Raw genomic sequence first — 19,189 nt, forward strand, 5'->3', positions numbered from 1 at the left:
AACTCACAGCAGTGACTCTGGACAACTCCCTGCAGGTGCTGAGGAGGCCGCTCTGCAGCAGGTCTCTCTGTTGGATGACGCCCTGCAAGGCGGCTGGGTTTTCTGAGCCCAGCTCAATCTCCTGGCTGGCCGACAGAAGCGCCGTCTCCAATGTGTGCTAAGAAAAAGAAAAGAAAAAACACATACAGGCTATCAGATATATATTTGAAATGGTGACAGAACTTAATTTTTTATTGTATTGGCAGCTAGTTAGCCGTAGCCTCAACCATCTCGAATCAGAACGCAATGAAGATGTCTGTGTGACTAAAACTGTCAGAAATCTGGTAGAAAAAGCTGAGTAATTTTGAGATTAATCTTTTTTGACTTTTGAAACCGAAACATCCATGTTTTTTCTAGAAATTTTTTTAGAGTAATCTCAAAATTACAGAGTTTTTTCTAGCGATTTCTTTTACTTTTGGAGCTCAGAAATTTACTTGTTGTTTTGAGAAAACTTCTGTGTTTTTTAGGTGGAAATTTACTCATTGTTTTCTATCTAAAACGGCCCGTATAAGCCATCATACTTCTCTAACTTGTGACCCGGTTTTAAGTTGGTTTATGATTAACCAAATGAATATGTCGGATACAATTTTCTCTCAACTCTTTAAAAACCTACAAAAATAAACAATTTTAAACAAATAAACACTACATTGCATATATAATTTAGCTTTATTCCTTTTTAAATGACACCACCATTTGTCAGCATCTGTGCCGCTGTTTTGTCTGAGGATTTAATGATGACAAATGTCTCTTCACCTTCTCCCTTAACAGCTGCTGAAGTTTCTCCTCCTGCATCTTCACCACTTTATCCTGCTCACACAGCCTGCTAATTATGCTCTAAATACACACAGAAAACAAAAGCTTAAAAATATATCGTACAGCAGAATAAATAAATGAGCAATTGAGGAGTGAACTTACATCAATATCCTCCACATCTGGCATATACGTGTAGACTGGTTCCCTGTAGTCTTCTGGACTCATCTGTGAAGACAAGCACAGATTTAGATGGAGGTAACAGATCTGCACATACACTTTAGGATCTGGAGATCTAATGCAGTGCCGTTGCAAGGCTTTTTCACTGAGCCAGAAGATTGAACCCTGAAGGGGAACTCATAATTCACCACATCAGAAAACCTACATTACCCAAAACCCGCAGTGGAAAGCAGTCGGCCCAAACACAATCTCTCTGCAGGTGGAGCTTGTGAATCATGTTTCTCAGGTCGTTTTTCTCCATCAGTGAGACAAGTTTGTATTATTGGAGACGGGAAAGGAAGGCATGAACAGTGGAAACCAGAAGTTCACAAACACCGAATGAAAACACTTAGTTTTTTCTCCCTGTCTGAAGTTAAATCAGACCAAACTTCTCTTGTTTTAGGTCAATTAGATTTACCAAAATTATTTATATTTTCTGAAATCCTCAATAATGAGAGAGAGAGAATATGTTATATTTATTTACTGTATCAATGTCTTCACATTGATAGAACCGGTGTAACCGGTGTAGTTAGTGGGTCGCCTCGACCGAGACTTAAGAAATGTATTGTGTGTAGATATTCAGCTTGGCCATCACTGACTGGTGAGAAGCTGACGGAAAATTAAAACATCAGATCTGGTCAAAGTAACACAGCAAAACTCTTCATTGTCAAGTAAGGATCTCTTTATTGTATCCTTGAAGTGTTTAGCAATAAGGTTGAACAAAGCACAAAGATCTGAGGAGCCATTTAGAAAAAAAATGTTTTATACGACAAGTCAAGCTCCGGTTGTTCATGCTAATCGCTAACAAAAGATACAAAACTGTAGAATCACTGTCTTTGATATTGGTAAAAACTTGCTTTGCAAGGTGTAGTCAAGCCTAAAAGAAAGAATAAATGGTTACTCCAAACCGGAAGACAAGAAATATTCTGTATGCTGCATTTTTTATCTTCTTTTATTGTAGTTTCCAAAGGAAAAATTGAATAATATTGGTTTTGACAGAGCAAATCAAAAATCAATGCATCTCTAAACATTTAGGAACAAAATATAAATGTATTGTGTAAACAATACATTTCTAAATGCAGATCGAAAACGATGTCATGTTTTTCCCCTTTAACTGATTCATTTTAAGAAAAAAACACAGTAATGTGGTCAAAATACGACAGATTATGGAAGTAAATAAATATGTCCTGAAACAATTTGTGAGACTTCGAAAGAAACATTAAATTTCAGCTGCATTGGATCCCTTGTTTCCACAAAAATAATGTACACATAACACACATTTACCAACTCTTTAAAAATATAAAACAATACAGTCCTCAAATATTGAGACAGTGACTTATTTCTGAGTTGATTTATGTTTCTACCCACATTGGATATGAAACAGCAGAAGCAAAAGATCAGATAAAGTACACTGAAACACCACCAAATATTACCAAGTATTTTTGTCTAGTTTCTAGTGCAAATATCTTAATATACTTGAAATAAGACAAAAGTAACTTTTCAGAAATATATGGGAGCTTATGCATCTCTAAACATTTAGGAACAAATTACAAATATTAAGTTCATATTTAGTTTAAGTTTATTGACTTAAACTTATAGTTTAAGTCAATAAAGTGCTAGTTCCATTGAAATTTGTTTTTACTATAATTGAAAATATTTGCCAGTGGAACAAGTACTTTTTCTTTTTAATAAATATTATTGACTTAAAACAATCTCCTATATCTTGCTGAAAAGTTACTTGTAAGTTAGTTTTGTCTTATTTCAAGTGTACAAAGATATTTGCACTAGAAACTAGACAAAAATGCTTGGTGAGATTGATGTTTTTGCAGTGTAAATACAATGTTTACTGCAGCTTTTACTATTGAAGTACATTTATCTTACTTGTTTTGGTAGAAGACCTGTTTGGTTTCACAGTAAAACATTTATTAATTTTAAATCCAATATGAGAGACATAAAAATAACCCACAAAATAACTCACTGCCCAAATATTTTAAGACTCTACGGCAACATTCCTCTCACACGTTGAGTGGTTCACACACTTTCCCTCTGCTCAACCACATGGTACATTTAAAGCAGCAGGAACCACATGGCATTCCACAGAGAACATGCACGCTCTCCTGCAGCCCGGAGAGCCTCACGGTGGGGTCATGTGGACTATGGGGAGGAAGAGAAGGGAAGGACACAGACGTCTGGCTACTCAACAGGTGGGAATGGAGCTAGCTGGAGTGGTGCCGGTATGTTAATGAAGGAGTGAAACGGGTCCCTGAGGGGGTCAAAAAGGTGGCAAAGTGATGTCAGTAAGAGGGCAACCGCTTTATGACAATATGAGGTGAAGGGGGAGAATGGTAAAGGAAGGTTTACTCAGAATATCCCAGAATAATTTTAAGTGCTGATTGGTTATATAATCTACAGTATGCTATAACTTTAAAGGTGACCTATTATGCTTCCTTGGACAAGTTAGGATAGGTCTATACATTTTTTGCACAAAATCATTCTTCATTAGTTTGGTCAGTTCGTTCTGACAAAATGTTCTGGAACTCAGCTTGGGTTGCTAGGTAATGGGTGGAGTTCCGCTGGGGTTGCTAGGTAACAGGACTGGGCTAATCTGGTGTCACTAGGTGAAGGACAGCACCTGCTGATTTGCGACGCTATGTGTGTAAAGTTTTTCAAACGGCTCACTTTCCAGACACCAGAGAACATGACCTAAATGTCTAAAACCGTCTGGGTGCTTTTTTTAAGTGATAGTAATGAGATTTTTAGGGACGCACCAATATGAAAATTTGGGCCGATATTGATATCAGATATTAATATTGCTGCTTTGGCTGATAACCAATATTTACCAATATTATATATATATATATATCTACGGTTTTGAAACCTTTGAGAAACAAATGACCAGAAACAAGATGTAAATAAATATCGGATATTAATATTGGCCCAGTTTTATCGGGGTGATACCAATGTGTTACAAAATGACCAGAATTGGACGACACCGATGTTTGTGCCAATATATTGTGCATCCCTAGAGATTTAAGTATGCTAAGTTCACGACTACCTGTTTAGGGCCCCTTGTTACTTTAAATCCAAATAAGCTGCTGCTGGCCACGCCCTCTAACTCAACATTTACACTCACACATTAAAACAGCTGCAAACAGCAATTATACGTACGTCTTTGAAAAGCATTAGAAGAGGATCTTACACGACCTTCAAGAATGCAGCAAGTGGTTTCTTGACAGTAAGTCAAAAACAAAACACTCGTCTTTTCCAGCATATATTGTACAGCAGTAAAACCAGCTTGCTGGAACTCTGCTGGGGTTGCTAAGTAACGGGAATGGTCTTTGTCTGGTGTTGCTAGGTAACAGTGCAGTAATTTTTAGTGTGACGTAATAATCGGGCAGTTTTTGTTTTGTTTTCCACACACCAAAAAAAAGTAACTTTTTGCCTAAAAGCGACAGGGTGTTTGTTTTTGTTTTGTTTAAGTGCTTGGACTGTTTTTCAAAGCATTTGAGATACAAATGGAAGTATAAAAGTGAGTCAAATTACGAATTTTGCATAATACGTCCCCTTTAAATGTTGGACTCAGACTTTAGTGGAATAATGAAGAATCGTAACTGCTGAACAAAAATAACACCATACTTTTGTACTGTAACATAATATCAAAATAAATGATTTTTTTCTGGCTTTAACATGGGAAAATGAAGAAGTGATAATCTAGACACTTAAATAAGTTTGAGAAAATAACATTTTACTCCTACAGCTGAAGACTTTCTGTACATTGTTTCTGAAATATCATAATGACTGGGGGAGTGATTGCATACTGATTGAGGTCTACACTTGTGACCATAATCTCAATAAATTAGAATATTATTGAAAAGTTATTAAGATGTGAAACAAAAGTAGAAACTGAATTTTGCTAACTGTAAGCGACAATCATCATGTTTAACATAAAAAAGCTAATTGAAATATTTTTCACTCTGTGTGTAATAAATCTAAGAGTCTAACTTTTTCAGTCACCAAAAATAAATTAACATTTCTAATTAATATAAAATGCGAATAAAATGTGAATCCAGCCTTTATATAACCCCCAACACACAAACCTGAAAATGAAGAGGGGGGATTAAACTGAACTGTGGCGAGAACACATACATCGGATTTATTCGTCTTGAAAGTCATGCCCACGAGAACATGACTTCTCCTAATAAAGAGAACAGTCAAAAGCGATGGATGAGGAGGTGCTAGCATAACAAACAAAACAAAGAGACCAGTCTCAAGATGCCGAGAGGACTTGGACATCGAAAAGGAGGAGCATTGCAAAACGACGGCAGCGACTGGTGAGGATGAGCTGGAGCAACGCCTTTGGCTGGCCTTACTTGCTGGTAAACTTGAGGCCTTGGGGCAGAGTTCTCAATCAAAGTGTGAGTCAAGACGATTAAAGGGTCAATTTCCTTCATCTAGTACAGTGTGAAGAGGAGCGATACAGAAAGTGTCAGAAAGTTTACAGCACTGAACTCGAGTTCTGAGACAAAAGCCACAGCATGATTACACCTCTCCGATGAAGGCGACATAAACATGTGCGTCCAGAAATGACAGGAATGGATGTAGATCTAAGAGGCAATAAGTCCTACTTACAAACTGAACTGTGGTGCAAAGCACTAAGAGGATTTATGTCTTAGAAGTGAAAAGCTCCTCTTAAAATCTTAACTTATTGTATTAATACTAAACAGCAAAAACACAAAATCTCACAAAGTATTTTTAGTTTAGTTTCTGGTGCTTGAAATAAGACAAAACTAACTTACAACTTTTCAGCAAGATACAGGAGCTTTTAAAGTCAATAATATTGATGAAAAGGTTCTAGTTTCACTGGCAGATTATTTCACTTATAAAACGGGAAACATATCTTGTTATAAGTGAAAACATCTGTCAGTGGATCTACTACTTTTTAAAACTGATATTAAGAAATTATTTATTTCAAACAAGCTCCTATATTTTTCTGAAAGGTTACTTGCAAGTTGGTTTTGTCTTATTTCAAGTGTACTAAGATATTTGTACTAGAAACCAGGCAAAAATACTTGGTAATATTTTGTGTTTTTGCAGTGTACTAAAGCAGCTGGCTCTACTGTTGCCTTCAATTGTTTGTGGTAAAATAATGTGAGTGAAGAGGTCATTATTTGTTTACAACTATCAGAGGCAAACTGTAATGATAATTATTACAAACGTACATATTAGTGTTGCTTTGTGCATTTTATAAAACCCATAACATACTTCAGAGAAGGGAAGAAAATAAGACTTTTTACAGAACCCAAATAAAGCACGTGTGTTTTTATTTAACGAACGAAGGCTTGATGTGCCAATTAAATTATTAGACAGATTTAAATGATTGATTATTGAAAGAATGTATCTGCAAACACAGTGGTGGTTAGGGGTGTAACAATGCATTCTAGCTCACGAGACGAGACAGCGCTGCGTTCATGAGGCAGGACTTTATCAATATTTTTGGGAAAACTAAGAGTGGATTCTGGGTAAATACAACCAAAACAAATGCAAGAGTCTTTCGCCAGCCGGAAAAATTTCTCACCGTTTTTTACCAGAAATCCTACAGCAGTTAAAATCTGACAGCACTCCATTTTTGTTTACATTTTGTGAAGAAGGAAGTTACGCTCATTGTTTTCTTCAGAAGTTTTCATGTTGTTTTCTTCAGTGGTTTTTGGCGCAGCGCCCCCACAGGTGAGGAGGTGAACTGGTTTTTCAGTCAGTTTGGATCTTTTGAAAAACTGCAGTGTGAAAGTGAACTGCAGTAGCTGAAAATCAAATTTTGCAATTTTAGTCCCCAATCGAACCCGGTCTACTGGTCTATCAAGTGTTTAAGCCCCTCAAGTATCTTGTTTTGATTTATTTTTAATTAGAGCAAATTTAATGCTAATCACAAAATTGAAAAAGCCAGTCTTCAATTTGCAGTTTATTTGCTTGGATAATTTTTTAGGAGGTTCTAATGCTTAAAAAGAAGAATGAAAAATATTGATTAAAATAAAAATTTCACAAATAGGTTAAATAACTGGCTCTTCAATATTGATAAAAAATATTATGATAGATTTTATACAAATCTTTTAATTAATCTGTGGTCCAGATTCATAAAATTTTTTTAAATAGCCCAAATTTTACAGTGGAGCATCTAAATATGAACAGGTCTGGGCAGAAATAAATAAACGTGCAGGAAGGGTGTGGCAGGAGCCAGCTTGCTGCACATCCCAGGTTTTGTTTCACCACAAGGCTCCACATGTGGCTGCCACATGCACGCTGCGTGTCTCCTGTGTGTTGCGCTCTGCCCTGCTTTTCCTCTCCATGCTGCGACATCAGCAAAGAAGTAGATGACTGTCTCTTTTAGGGCCATCAAAAACGTGGGAGAGTAGCCTCTTAACGTGCTTAAGTGCTTTAGCTTTCACTAATAACGATGTCGGTATAGCACTTTAGCATTAGCTTCTGCTAACAACTACTGTATGTTATATAGTGCTTTATCATTAGGTTCTACTAAATACCATGTTGGTATAACACTTTTGCTAATAACTATGTGATAGCACTTTAGCATTATCATCTCCTGCATATCATGTAGCACTTTAGTGTTAGCAGAAGTAATGTTTACAACTAGTTCGTTAGTGTTAGTGCAACAAACATTATGGCTAATAGTTCCCACCATTGACAATCAGCTATTCAGCCTGTCGGATCGAGTTTCACTACAGAAAACGTTCATGGCTGACACAGATTACAGCGTTACAAAGAGCGCTGGAGGCAGAGAGACCAGAGCAGTTGGGCAGATGTAGATTTATCGCAACTGATACTGTTATTACAATATTCATCAATTACATCTCTATCACAATACTTTCTAATAATGGCTCTTCCTGAGACAGCCTCCAGTTTGACAATAATTATTATGCCATTTTAATATCACAAGAGTTTGTGGCGCATAGTTACACCCCTAGTGATCCCATCACACAATGTGCAATAATAGAGAAAGAAAAAAAATAAGGTAATTCATAGTCTTGAGAAAACATAAGCGTTGCTTCGACCCTTTAAATGTCACTACAAACCTTCTTGTGTAAATCATGTTGTTGTATGTGTGCAACTGCTGTTTTCTTTGGGAAATACAAATAGAGATGGATTAGAGATGTGGATATTTTGATATTACCACCTTAATATAAATATTTCCAGTACAGGAATGAACGAGTGTGAAGATCAGTAGGCTTTAAGTATGAAATACCATCAAAAACCAGTGAAAATACACCACTGTAGTTGCTCATTTCTTTCAGATATTTTAGCTGATTTTGTCTTTAACAAAGAAATATTTAGAATAAGAAAAATGAAAAAAGGAAGGAAGGAAACTAGGATGGATGAAAGGAAAAACTAAAGGCTTTAGATAAAAAAAACTACATAAATGTAAAAAATTTTGTATATAAGAGAAGAGAAAGTACTGATGAATACAACATTTAATTAGTTCAGATCATCATCACAGGAAGGAGTCCATGCATTCATGCACTACCCCACCTGATTGTCCAAATACATGAGGTTCCTTTGGAGGTGATGGGAGAGAATGTCGTTCTACAGTCGGCAGCAAAGCAGTGGAAAGAGAAAGGAACAGAGTGAGAAAAAAAGAAGTCCTTTTATTACCAGGATGCGTCTCTTTTTTACTTAGGAACCACAGAACCATGTCATGTATCCAAATATAGCCACAGAGAAAAGGAAGCAGGACAAGCCGATGTGGAGAAAGCAGGTCAGGCACCATATAAAACTGTAGAACGTGACAACATGAGTCTGCGACTGGATGTGTGCATTATGACAAAATGGCCCCATGCAGCCCTAACAGTACAGGAAGATAAATATGAAAGAGACCAAACAATGAAGAGTGAAAATTATCAACACACAAAGATAAATTATTGGGCTCTACTGTTACAAAGATAGCATATTTTATTTAAAATAATGCCTTATTGCTTTTGGTTAGGCCAAATAAAATCCATTAATTACATGATAGATTAAAATAAGATCAATAATGTCCATTGTTTTTCTGTTTTCACTCTTTCTTCCAAAAAATGGATGACAAAAGTCTTCAGTCTGTTTTTTATCAATATTGAAGATTTATTGAGTTAAAATAATTCCCCGTAACACTTTTGAAGAAATGTGCATAAACCTGACATAACAGAGTTGAGCCTGATCTCTAGTTTCCAGCTGTAATAACTGAAGCTGTGTGTTGACTCTACATCGTTCCTCTTTAGGTCCAAAATAATAACTTCAGTTTTGTTTCTGATCAGCTGGAGAAAGTTTTGTCACATCCACACATTTATCTGTTCTAAGCATTTACTCGGTGATTGGATGTTTCAGAGTCACCTGGTGACATCGTAATGTAGAGCTGTGTATCATCCGTGTAGTTATGGTGGCTAATATTATTTCCTGTTATAACCTGAGCTAGTGGGAGCATATAGATATTAAGTAAGAGGGGTCCTAGTATTGAGCCTTGGGGTACCCCACATGTGACTTACCTATTGAAACAAAGACATCCCTGTTCTTTATGTAAGATTCAAACCAGTTGAGTGCTGGACCAGAGAGCTCGACCCAACTCTCCAGTCATTCCACTAATACGTCATTGTCAACAGTGTCAAATGCTGCACTGAGGTCCAACAGAACCAGCACCATGGTTCTTTCACAGTCTGTTTATATGGATACATTCATAAAGATTCTCCATGTTCACTAAAGGCGTTATATCAGTCTCATGCAAACCTCTTCAAATGAAGTGTTACCCAATCTTCTCCTATATTGTGCTGAAAAATTACTTGTTAGTTTTGTCTTATTTTAAGTCTACTAGAAACTAGAATTACTTGGTATTATTTTGTGTTTTTGCAGCATATAATTTAAATATGACTTCCAAACACAACAAAGAGTCATTTTCCGAGCCTACAGTGTGTTGGTTCTGACTCGGCCATGCATGAAGACCAACCAAATCTTCTGGACGAAGATGGATCATGAGAGTGGGTGGAGATGGCACATACACCACACGCCATCAGAGACGACCCTGGGGCCTGACCTTTGGGTTGTTGTGATCCATGTTTAGTTGCATAAGCTGTGCTACAGTGTGGTCCCGGATACTGTTTAGCTCTGCTTGCTGCCGCCGCAGCTTTATCAGCAGCAAAGTCAGTTCCTCAGGCTGCAGGGAGGGCGGAGAGAGGAGGGGACACATCCACAATGAAACAGGGACACACCGTCAGGGAGAGGGAAAGAGAGGAGAAGTAGGGCTGCAACTAACGACTGTTTCAGTAATCGATTAATCTATTGCTTATTTGATTAATCTGATTTTTTAAAAAAGGCTCATTGTGTAGACTTTTCATTTAATCACTTGAGTCTTTTTTTAGACAAGATTAAGAGATGCATTTAGTTCCTTTTAAAAAAAAAGTAAGTACATTTTCTACTGCCTAAAATGCAACAACATATCATTCCTCTAGTGAACGCTCAATCATTTGTAACAAAGTATTCATCTGAACTAAAAAAATACTTTAAATGATGTGAAGAATTCAGCCTGTTCTGCTTGACTTAACATTAACACAGTGCAGGACAGATTTATTAACTATTTTTGGATATCAAAAGGTGCTTAATAAGAACGTTTTAGAATTTGAACCAGGTGAAGCTAAAACTAAGACACTTGAGTTCAGGGTGGAACATGCACTGCAAAAACAGAAAATCTTACTAACTATTTTGTTCTAGTATAAATATCTTAATACACCTTAAATCTGACAAAACTTACAAGTAAATTTTCAGCAAGATGTAGGAGCTTTGTTTTAAGTCAATAATTCCTTACTGTTGATGAAAAAGTACCAGTTCCACTGGCAGATTATTTCACTTATAAAAAGAAAATTTTCCCATGTTAGAAATTAAATAATCTACCAAGGAAAGTAGAACTTTTTCATCAATATTAATGAATCATTGACTTAAAACAAGTTCTTATATCTTGTTGAAAAGCTACTTGTAAGTTTTTTTCTCTTATTTCAAGTGCACTGAAATATTTGCACTAGAAACTAGATTAAAAATACTTGGTAAGATTTTGTGTTTTTGTATTATATTTACAGACAAAGGTTATTTTTTATCTTGAATACAAAATGTATACATTTTTATACAGTTCTGGCATAATCACTGCTCTGAGTAAGTTGTTCTTTCAACAAATAGCCTTTTGTTGAGTGTATATACTCCAGTTAATGATTAATCAATTAGTAGATGATTATTTCAATAATCGATTAATCACGATTAATCCTATTAATCATTAATCACGATTAATCCTATTAATCGTGATTAAATAGTAAAGGAAAAAGTACACGAGGATAGGAGATTTAGAGGAATTTGTGTGCATGTCCCGGTGTCGGGTTTTCATGCACATTATCCGACATGCTATTCCAACTGGAAGAACACAAGCTTTTTGCATTTGCTAAAAACAGAGGGGTAAGCAGGAGTGTGCTGCAGAATCCAGGTCACACTTCACCAGCTCTATCAAAACATAACATTGTGTGCAGCTTTGACATAAACTCCTGATCTGGCTTAGAGAGTTGTGAGTGACATGGGGGGGGTTTAAGTCTCCTCTGATGTGAGGCGAGCCTTAGGAGCTCCTGAAGAGGACGGATGCTAAATCCTTCAACTTGGAGCGCAAAACTGAGTGAAACAGGAAGAGGGAGAGGGGAGGCTGCGTGACAGAAATAGCACTGTTTTGAACAAAGTGAGGTTCAACCCAAACCGTGAAACCTTAAAGTATTTCAAAAGAGCTGCAGACGTATAAACATTTACAGTCTGACATGAGGAAGAGACTCGGCACAGATGAAGACTTACAGTTTTGCTTTGAAGAGTTTGGGCAGTGATAGTCTGGACTGGGATCCCTGCAGGCAGCGATCGCCTGTCGGGAGGGTAGGCGTACTGCAAAACACAGAGGGACAAGAAGAAGAAGAGTTTTTTTAATAATTTACATCAAGACTAAAATCTGCCCTATAATAAAGACTCAAAACAATCTTCTATATCTTGCTGAAAGGTTCATTTTAATTTAGTTTTGTCTTATTTCAATCATGATAAGATATTTGCAGTAGAAACTAGATAAAAATACTTGGTCATATTTGGTGTTTTTGCAGTGCAAAGGTCTGTGAGATGTGTTGTGGACGTGTTTCATGCAGAAATGTGCTTTGAAATGTTATTTTGTTTCAACTAGTCCACTTCCACTAACTGGTTGTTTTGTATCTGTAAGCATCATGAGAACGAAACGTTTTTTAGAATTATTGTATTACAAAAATCTATGGAAGCGGATCAGTGAGTCGGGGAAAAAAGGATAATTTTTTCTCAGAATTTTGACTTTTCATCAAAATGTAAAGTTTTTTTCCCCGAATTATGTCTTGGACCTCAGAATTTTTACTTTTTAGTTCTTAATTTAGACTTTTTTTTCATAGTACTTAAAGGTCAGAGTTGTGAGTTTTAATCAGATTTAGAAGTCACAATTCTGATTTTTAAAATTCTGTCAGAATTAATCTTCTGACTTTAATCAGGGGATTCAAGTCAGAATTTTTTATTTTTCAGTGGCCCTTATCTTCCACAAATATCTACCCAACTTTCACCAGAACTACTTCTCCAATGTGTTTAGCTCTCCTTTGCTTACATTCACTTCATGTAACCTTTTCAAAGACACACAATCTAAAGCCACAGCTATTTATAACATTCTGAGATAAGATATAAAAACTGTTTGAGAGACCTTGTTGACTTGCGGTCGCTGCCGTCTGTCGATGCTCAGGTCTCTCCTGTAGACCGGAGAGGCGACCTCTGACCTCGCGTTGGCCATGTTGTAGGATCTCATCGGAGAGTAGGCGCCGTACATGGACAGCGATCCGTGTGAAGGTGAGGGGGGGATGGAGTGGCTCAGTGCGGCGTGCTCTGACAGGTTTATCATGGTTTTGGGGCTGGCCATGTTGCTGTAGAGCCCCGACTGCCGGCTGTAGGCCTGCCTCTGCTGCCACTCGTACAGCTGCCACATGGTGTCGTCTCGCATGGAGCGCCGCTTCTCGGCGGCCGAAGAGCCCAGGGCTTGATCGTAGAGCGAGGGCGACATGCTGCAGATGCTGTCCCGCTGGGCCATGCTGTTCCTGGGCATGCTGCGGTAGCCGTCTCCATAATGAGGCATGTAGGGAGTTCGATGGCTCGGCATGTTTCTAGGCAGAGTCTGGTATGAGGTGATGCTACGGAGAAAAAAAACCCACAAAAAAATATGAAATAAGGTAGGAGGAAATGTTACACAATGTTTAATAAATAAATTCAGCTTAAAATATTTAAAGTTTTATTGTTTTCTTTTGAATAAACACAAATAAAAACACTAATAACTTGTACTTATTTACAAAAATATTAAACTTTCTTGAACTTCCAAAAGAGTGTAATGAGTGGTCTTTGATAAGCTTGCTCTGATTGTCTTCTGGTCGATTACCAATTTTTAAAAAGCCTGACCTGCCGATTCCAATTTTGGCCGATACCAATTTCTTTACTTTGTTTTTGTCTGGAAAGTTGCTGAGTTGGCAACAGTAACATTTGTTATTGTGACAGGCCTATGCACAACAAAATAAAAGAACATAACTTCACTACAAAAACCTGTACTTCAAAATAACATTAATCAAATACAAAGTATGGTGCAGAAAAGTTTTTCCTCAAATAAACAACAGAAAACAGTTGTAGCCTCACAACACCAGATTCAGACAAATCAAACATTCATGTGACAACACGGCTAAAAAAAGCCCAACTTCCTCGCTTGGTTCAACGTCAGAGCGGTTTGCATCGGGAGAGGTTCACATAAAGGCTCCCTGACAGATCCAGGCTAAAGCGCTTGCTGGTCTGTAAAACTCAGCAGCAGCATTTAAAAAGACACGTGACTGCATGGAAACTACACATCAGCTTGGAGGAGACAAACCGTGTTGGAAGAGAGGAGCAGAGGGAGGACTGGACATGGACAGTCCATGCTTTCTGCTGATTTTCTTTATTTATTAAAAAAATAGTTATAATATTAAATAGTACACACTAGTAGGTGGGTTTCAACAATATAAGAATATGAATAATACTCATATGTAGTGCTAGAACAAGATGTTTTTACCTCAGAATGTATCTAAGCCTTTGGATTCTTTTCAAATTGTATTTTTTGTAAATAAATGCATGAAATCCTCTTTTTTAAAATAGATTTAAGAGAGGTTAAATATGTCCCATAGTGTCAATGATAAAAAAGAGAAACAGAGACAAACTGCCAGCCAATTTTCTCAATAAATGGACAGAGGAAGTTTATTTTTAACTAATTAAAACGGAGATCCTCCCAGTTCACCAAGAAAAGGCATTTGTGTATTCCCACTGATAATAACTGATAGACTCCAGTGGATAGAGTCAAAGTGTTTACACTGATTGAATGAAGCTGAATATCTTCATTTTCATGGTACAGAATGTGTCAAACTCAGGTCATGGTTGATTATTTGTAAACTGTTATCTTTGAACACTATGGTACTCCAAAAGTTCCACAAATTGCGACTTTTGCTGTGCGTCTGGTTAAAAAGCAAAAAACAGGTGCTTTGAAACCCCCCAACCCCATATATGGTTATGGATACAAAACATAGCAAAAATCCCATCAAAATGCCAGTTTTAGACCACCCTGTTAACAGCAAAACATATGCTATTGATACGTCTCATTTATTTATTTATTAATGATGGCATTCAGTGACCTAAGTGGCATGTTTTTCATTGTGAAGAAAGGGATCTTAAAACAGCAAACAAAAAAAAAACAGTCAAATTTTATGGCATTCTGACTCATAAAACAGTATTTTTATGCTTGACTTTTTAACAAGACGGATGATAAATGTGGTGACTTGTGGCATTTTTGGCTTTCCGTAGACACCAATGAATTATGTGGTTAAGAAGTCATACATGAAAAAATGTTTTATCAACAAGATTAGGACTAGGGCCATATTAAAAAAAAAAGATTAAAAATCAAAATTCGGAGGAAAAAGAATTCTGTGAAAAAATTAAAATTCTCAAAGTCAGAATTCTGAAAATCTCAGAATTCTGAGATTAAAGTTAGAATTCTGAGGGGATTTTTCAGTGCGCTGAGCCGGGACGCCATAAAACATGCCAAGAATACTATAAAACAAATCTGAGATAGTTATCTATTAATATTTTACCAGTGTGTTATTGGGTTTTATCAATACATTCTGGCACAAACAGCCCTTTAAGAACTGTCATGATATTAATACGGCCCAAAGTGAGTTTGACAGCACTGACCCAGAGTCACTTATAGTCCAGAGAATACGGTAATCGCTCGCAGTCTGTGACCCTACCTCCTGGCGTCGTCGTCCTGACCCCGTCCTCTTTGCGTGCGAACCCACTGCTCCAGTTGCTGCATAGAGCTGGTTCTGCTCAGGTTGCGGTCCGGTTCACTGATTGGACTCTGCTGGACAGGAACCCCGGTCCCGTTAGCCTTACAGGGCTCTACTGATCCGTTTACTTGGGGGAGGTGGAGCGTCCTGTCCGTCTCGTTTGGCGTCTGGGGCGAGGACATGTTGGCTTTAATGGCTGCCGCCTGGTCCGGCTGCAGCTTGATGCTGCTAATCTTCGTGAGGGGTCGCTCGCGCTCGGCCCCGTCCTTCTGGAAGCCGTAGCGCTCGGCGTCGCGCTGCTTTTGCTCGTCTTGCTCGTTGCTGGGCGTTACAGCCGCGCTGCGCTCGCGGTCAACTTGAAGGTTGCGTTCGTTGTTTTGGATCTCTGGCTGTGTAAGCGGCGGCTTGTGGTTAGCTACTTGACTGATTTCTTTGGGTCCACACTCTTCCACTTTTAGCTTGTCCAGCCTTTAAAAAGGACATGAAGGAAACTGTTAAATAACAAATAAGAGAACTCTTCAAGATCTTTTAACCAGAAAGAAGTTTTAGATTAATTAGCTATGTAACTTTTATAAAAATGTTAAAACTGTCACAATGTTGTGACAGTTTGCTATGAGACAGATAATATGATAAAAGATTGAGCTCCTCCTTGTCCTGCTATTACCGTCTGAATAAATGCACCACTCCCGACCAAAAACAACCAATCAGAGCCAGAAGACAGGTCTTAGTGCTGTCTATCAACCTCATGTACTCGCTCCTCAATGCGCTAATGGCGGTGAAACAACTTATTGTTACAGGAAAACCGTTTATCTGCCGTTATTGGTGGCTACGCTAACTAGCCTGAGCATTCAAAGCAGCAGCAGAGAAATAGAGTAACTTAAAAAAGAACTAATAAATAGCTCTTACAGTCACTTTTATCGCTACCACAAAATATTGTGATAAAACTTTAAGTCTATATCGTCCACCTGTATGCCTGACTGACACTAGGTTTGGACGAAACATAAAAAAAATGCTTCTGGTAATTATTTTAGCAGATACAACTTCAAACTATAACTGAGTAGAAGTCAAAATGTTTCTTCCAGCTGCCAGAGAGAACCAGGCGTTTAAAAGCAGATCAGATATCTAAAATAAAACCTTGCCTCCACCCCATCGTACCTCCCATCTTCCTCCCCTCCTGAAAGTTTTGTGCCTCTTTATGACCTCCAGAGATGCATTCAGAGGTGAAAAGCTTCCCAATTTGCTTAGCCTCCGACACGCCCAAGGTCAGAACTTCAAAGTTTCAGCCGTTTCTTTGAGTGACGGGGCTCAGTGGGTTACCAATAGGAGAGCAGAAGAAAAGACATTCCTTCAGAGTTTCCACTCAGACATTTTTAAATAGTAACACTAGTCACATAATGTCTTCTCCAGCTTCCTGTGACTCAGTTAACTACCCAGAAGACAAGCTGGACCTTAGATGTCTGTATTTATTCTACTGTGGACACACTCTGTTTTTTCTAGGTTGATATAAAAGCTGCTATGCAAACATATTTATACCCATTTTGTCACAAATACAATGTATTCTTCTTATTATTTATTTATGTGATGAACAAACAATACATAGAGCTTTATTGTCAAGCAAAATAGGAATCTGAAAAGTGGGTCAGCATTTGCATTCAGCCCCTTTAAGTCAAGTTAAGTTTTTCTGTGTAGCACATTTCAGCAACACTTTACACTTTGAACTGCCTATTAAATCTTAATAGAAAATCTTAATATTTTCTATTAAGATCAATTAAACCAATAGGTGATCAAAAATCATTACATTCACCGTAGAGTATGACAGAAATCAAATCAATACAATTTTATAAGCTTTGTTTGTCCACAAACTCATCTGAGTTCAGCTTCTATGCACCAGAAATCTGGATCAAATTTCAAGAAAACTGACAAACAGCCAAAGCACTGAGTTTCTTTAAATGACGGTTACAAACCCAACGTGTTTTAATAACTGGAACATTCATCTACATATTTGCTGGATTATTTTGATATCAGACAAAATGTTCATTGTTTCATAATTGACGACTGTAAGATGTTTGAATGAAGTAAAGCATTTTGAGCTGACTTGTTGCTGCAATGTGTTATACAAATAAACTTGACTTAACAGATCAGATTTTTTTCAAATGTGACCCAGGCCACTTGGATTTCTGATGCGTATTGGATCTTTTCAAATGTGACCAGAGTCTCAACGTCCATGTTGCGAACATCATTGATTAGTCACAATAATCAATAAATATATTAATCACATAATAAATGAAAACAAACTCAATAATTTCCCTTAGCATGATTTATCATTCATCTCTTTTTTGCTCTCTTTCTACCAAAAACTGGACGAAAAAAGTCTTCAGTTTGGTGCTTTTGTTTCACCTAGCTTTTTTTTTTTGAAGGACAATTTTATTTGCAGACTTCAAAATTCATTTTATCTGTTGCTTATTTATTTATTTATTTTTGGGATATTTAAAATGTCTACCAGTTCCAGTGTTAAATGTTCATTAGAAGTTAAAGATTGCTGGTCTTTGAGGATGTGCACTTGCAATATTATTAAGCCATTACCGTTATATTACTTAAAAATGACCTCAAAACAACAATATTATTGTTTATCACAATAACTTCTGGAACAATTTATCATCCAGCAAAATTTGTTATTGTGACAGCCGTATCATTGGTACTCAACAAACGTCCATATTCTGTGTCCTGACACAAGGAAGCGAGAAGAAAAACAGCAACCATGGCGAACGGTAATGAGGATAAAGTTGTTAATGTGTTGGCTCCAGCTGGGTAACAACTTTAAAATCCTAACATGTGCTCCACCGTTAGCATCCATGTTTACTTCCACAAGCACCAAGCACTTCTTTTTCTTCTTTTACGTTTTACGGCGTTTGGAAAAACACTGAGCACGTTCTCTGTGTGTGACGTTATGGCGCCTTCTACTGCGCATTTTCAGGTTGTTTGCCGTTTACACAGGAAATCACGTACAAGGCGCATTTATTTGGAAGCGTGACGACCACACAGAAAAAATCTGATTTCACAAAAAATCGGATTTGGGTCACTTGAGGTTTCAGTGTGAACGTAGCCTAAGTCAGTGAGAATGATTATCATTGTCTTCAAGAAGCACCAGGACCGCAAACTAACATGCCCACATCATGAATGCGGCTTTGTCCTCTTCATTGCTTTAAAAAAGTTAAAAATACAACACCACAAACCAGCTGAAAAACATGGAAGAATGGCAGCTTCTTAAACAAGCCAAGAGACCAGAAATGTCAAAAGTGGGTGTTGAGCTGCTGCCAAAGACCTTAACAGGATTAAACAGGGGGATTTAAAAGTACTTACTCTCTTCCAGCATTTATGCAAGAAAAGAAGGGGAAAAATCAGGGTGGAGAAGCAAACTAAGAAAAGAGGAGTCATTAGGGAATGTTTTTAAAAATCTCCTCAAAGATCTGGTTTCTTTTCTCTGCTACGAACTGCAGTAAAGTGCCCATTAATGAAGCTCTGACAAACCTTTTGGTCGGGTCTGAATGCACATTCGCAGCATCCGTCATGACTTTCATCCACGATTCCATCTCTTTTCCAGTGTCAGTGCAAAAATAGTACGTCCGCATGTTGGGATGTGTTGCCTGAGAAGTTTGAAGGACAGGACTATTACCTAAAACAGACAGAAAGAAGCATTTTAGCCTTCATCTGCAGACAATTTGCTTCATAATAAGCCAATAACAACTGCTGCCATTATGCATGTTCTTTTTAAATAAGTGATA

At 37.4% G+C, this 19,189-nt stretch overlaps 1 protein-coding gene across 13 annotated transcripts in view; it reads right to left on the reverse strand.

The window, feature by feature from the left end:
* Window positions 1-19,189, reverse strand: part of LOC114153292 (pleckstrin homology domain-containing family A member 5-like) — a 119,157-nt gene that overhangs the window by 13,631 nt on the left and 86,337 nt on the right. For 7 of the 13 annotated variants that reach the window (XM_028031777.1, XM_028031760.1, XM_028031724.1 and 4 more), the window contains 10 exons: window positions 18,936-19,051; window positions 15,369-15,875; window positions 12,764-13,244; window positions 11,860-11,943; window positions 10,076-10,195; window positions 8,545-8,598; window positions 5,379-5,459; window positions 955-1,017; window positions 793-873; window positions 8-157 (listed from right to left, as the gene is read on the reverse strand). In XM_028031777.1, the coding sequence (XP_027887578.1) occupies window positions 8-157; window positions 793-873; window positions 955-1,017; window positions 5,379-5,459; window positions 8,545-8,598; window positions 10,076-10,195; window positions 11,860-11,943; window positions 12,764-13,244; window positions 15,369-15,875; window positions 18,936-19,051 (1,737 nt within the window). Of the gene's footprint in view, window positions 1-7; window positions 158-792; window positions 874-954; window positions 1,018-5,378; window positions 5,460-8,544; window positions 8,599-10,075; window positions 10,196-11,859; window positions 11,944-12,763; window positions 13,245-15,368; window positions 15,876-18,935; window positions 19,081-19,189 lie in introns of all 13 variants that reach the window. The other 6 variants (XM_028031827.1, XM_028031794.1, XM_028031812.1 and 3 more) reach the window with 5 other exon arrangements.

This window comes from Xiphophorus couchianus, chromosome 2 (genome assembly GCF_001444195.1).
Source record: "Xiphophorus couchianus chromosome 2, X_couchianus-1.0, whole genome shotgun sequence".
NCBI lineage: Eukaryota > Metazoa > Chordata > Actinopteri > Cyprinodontiformes > Poeciliidae > Xiphophorus > Xiphophorus couchianus.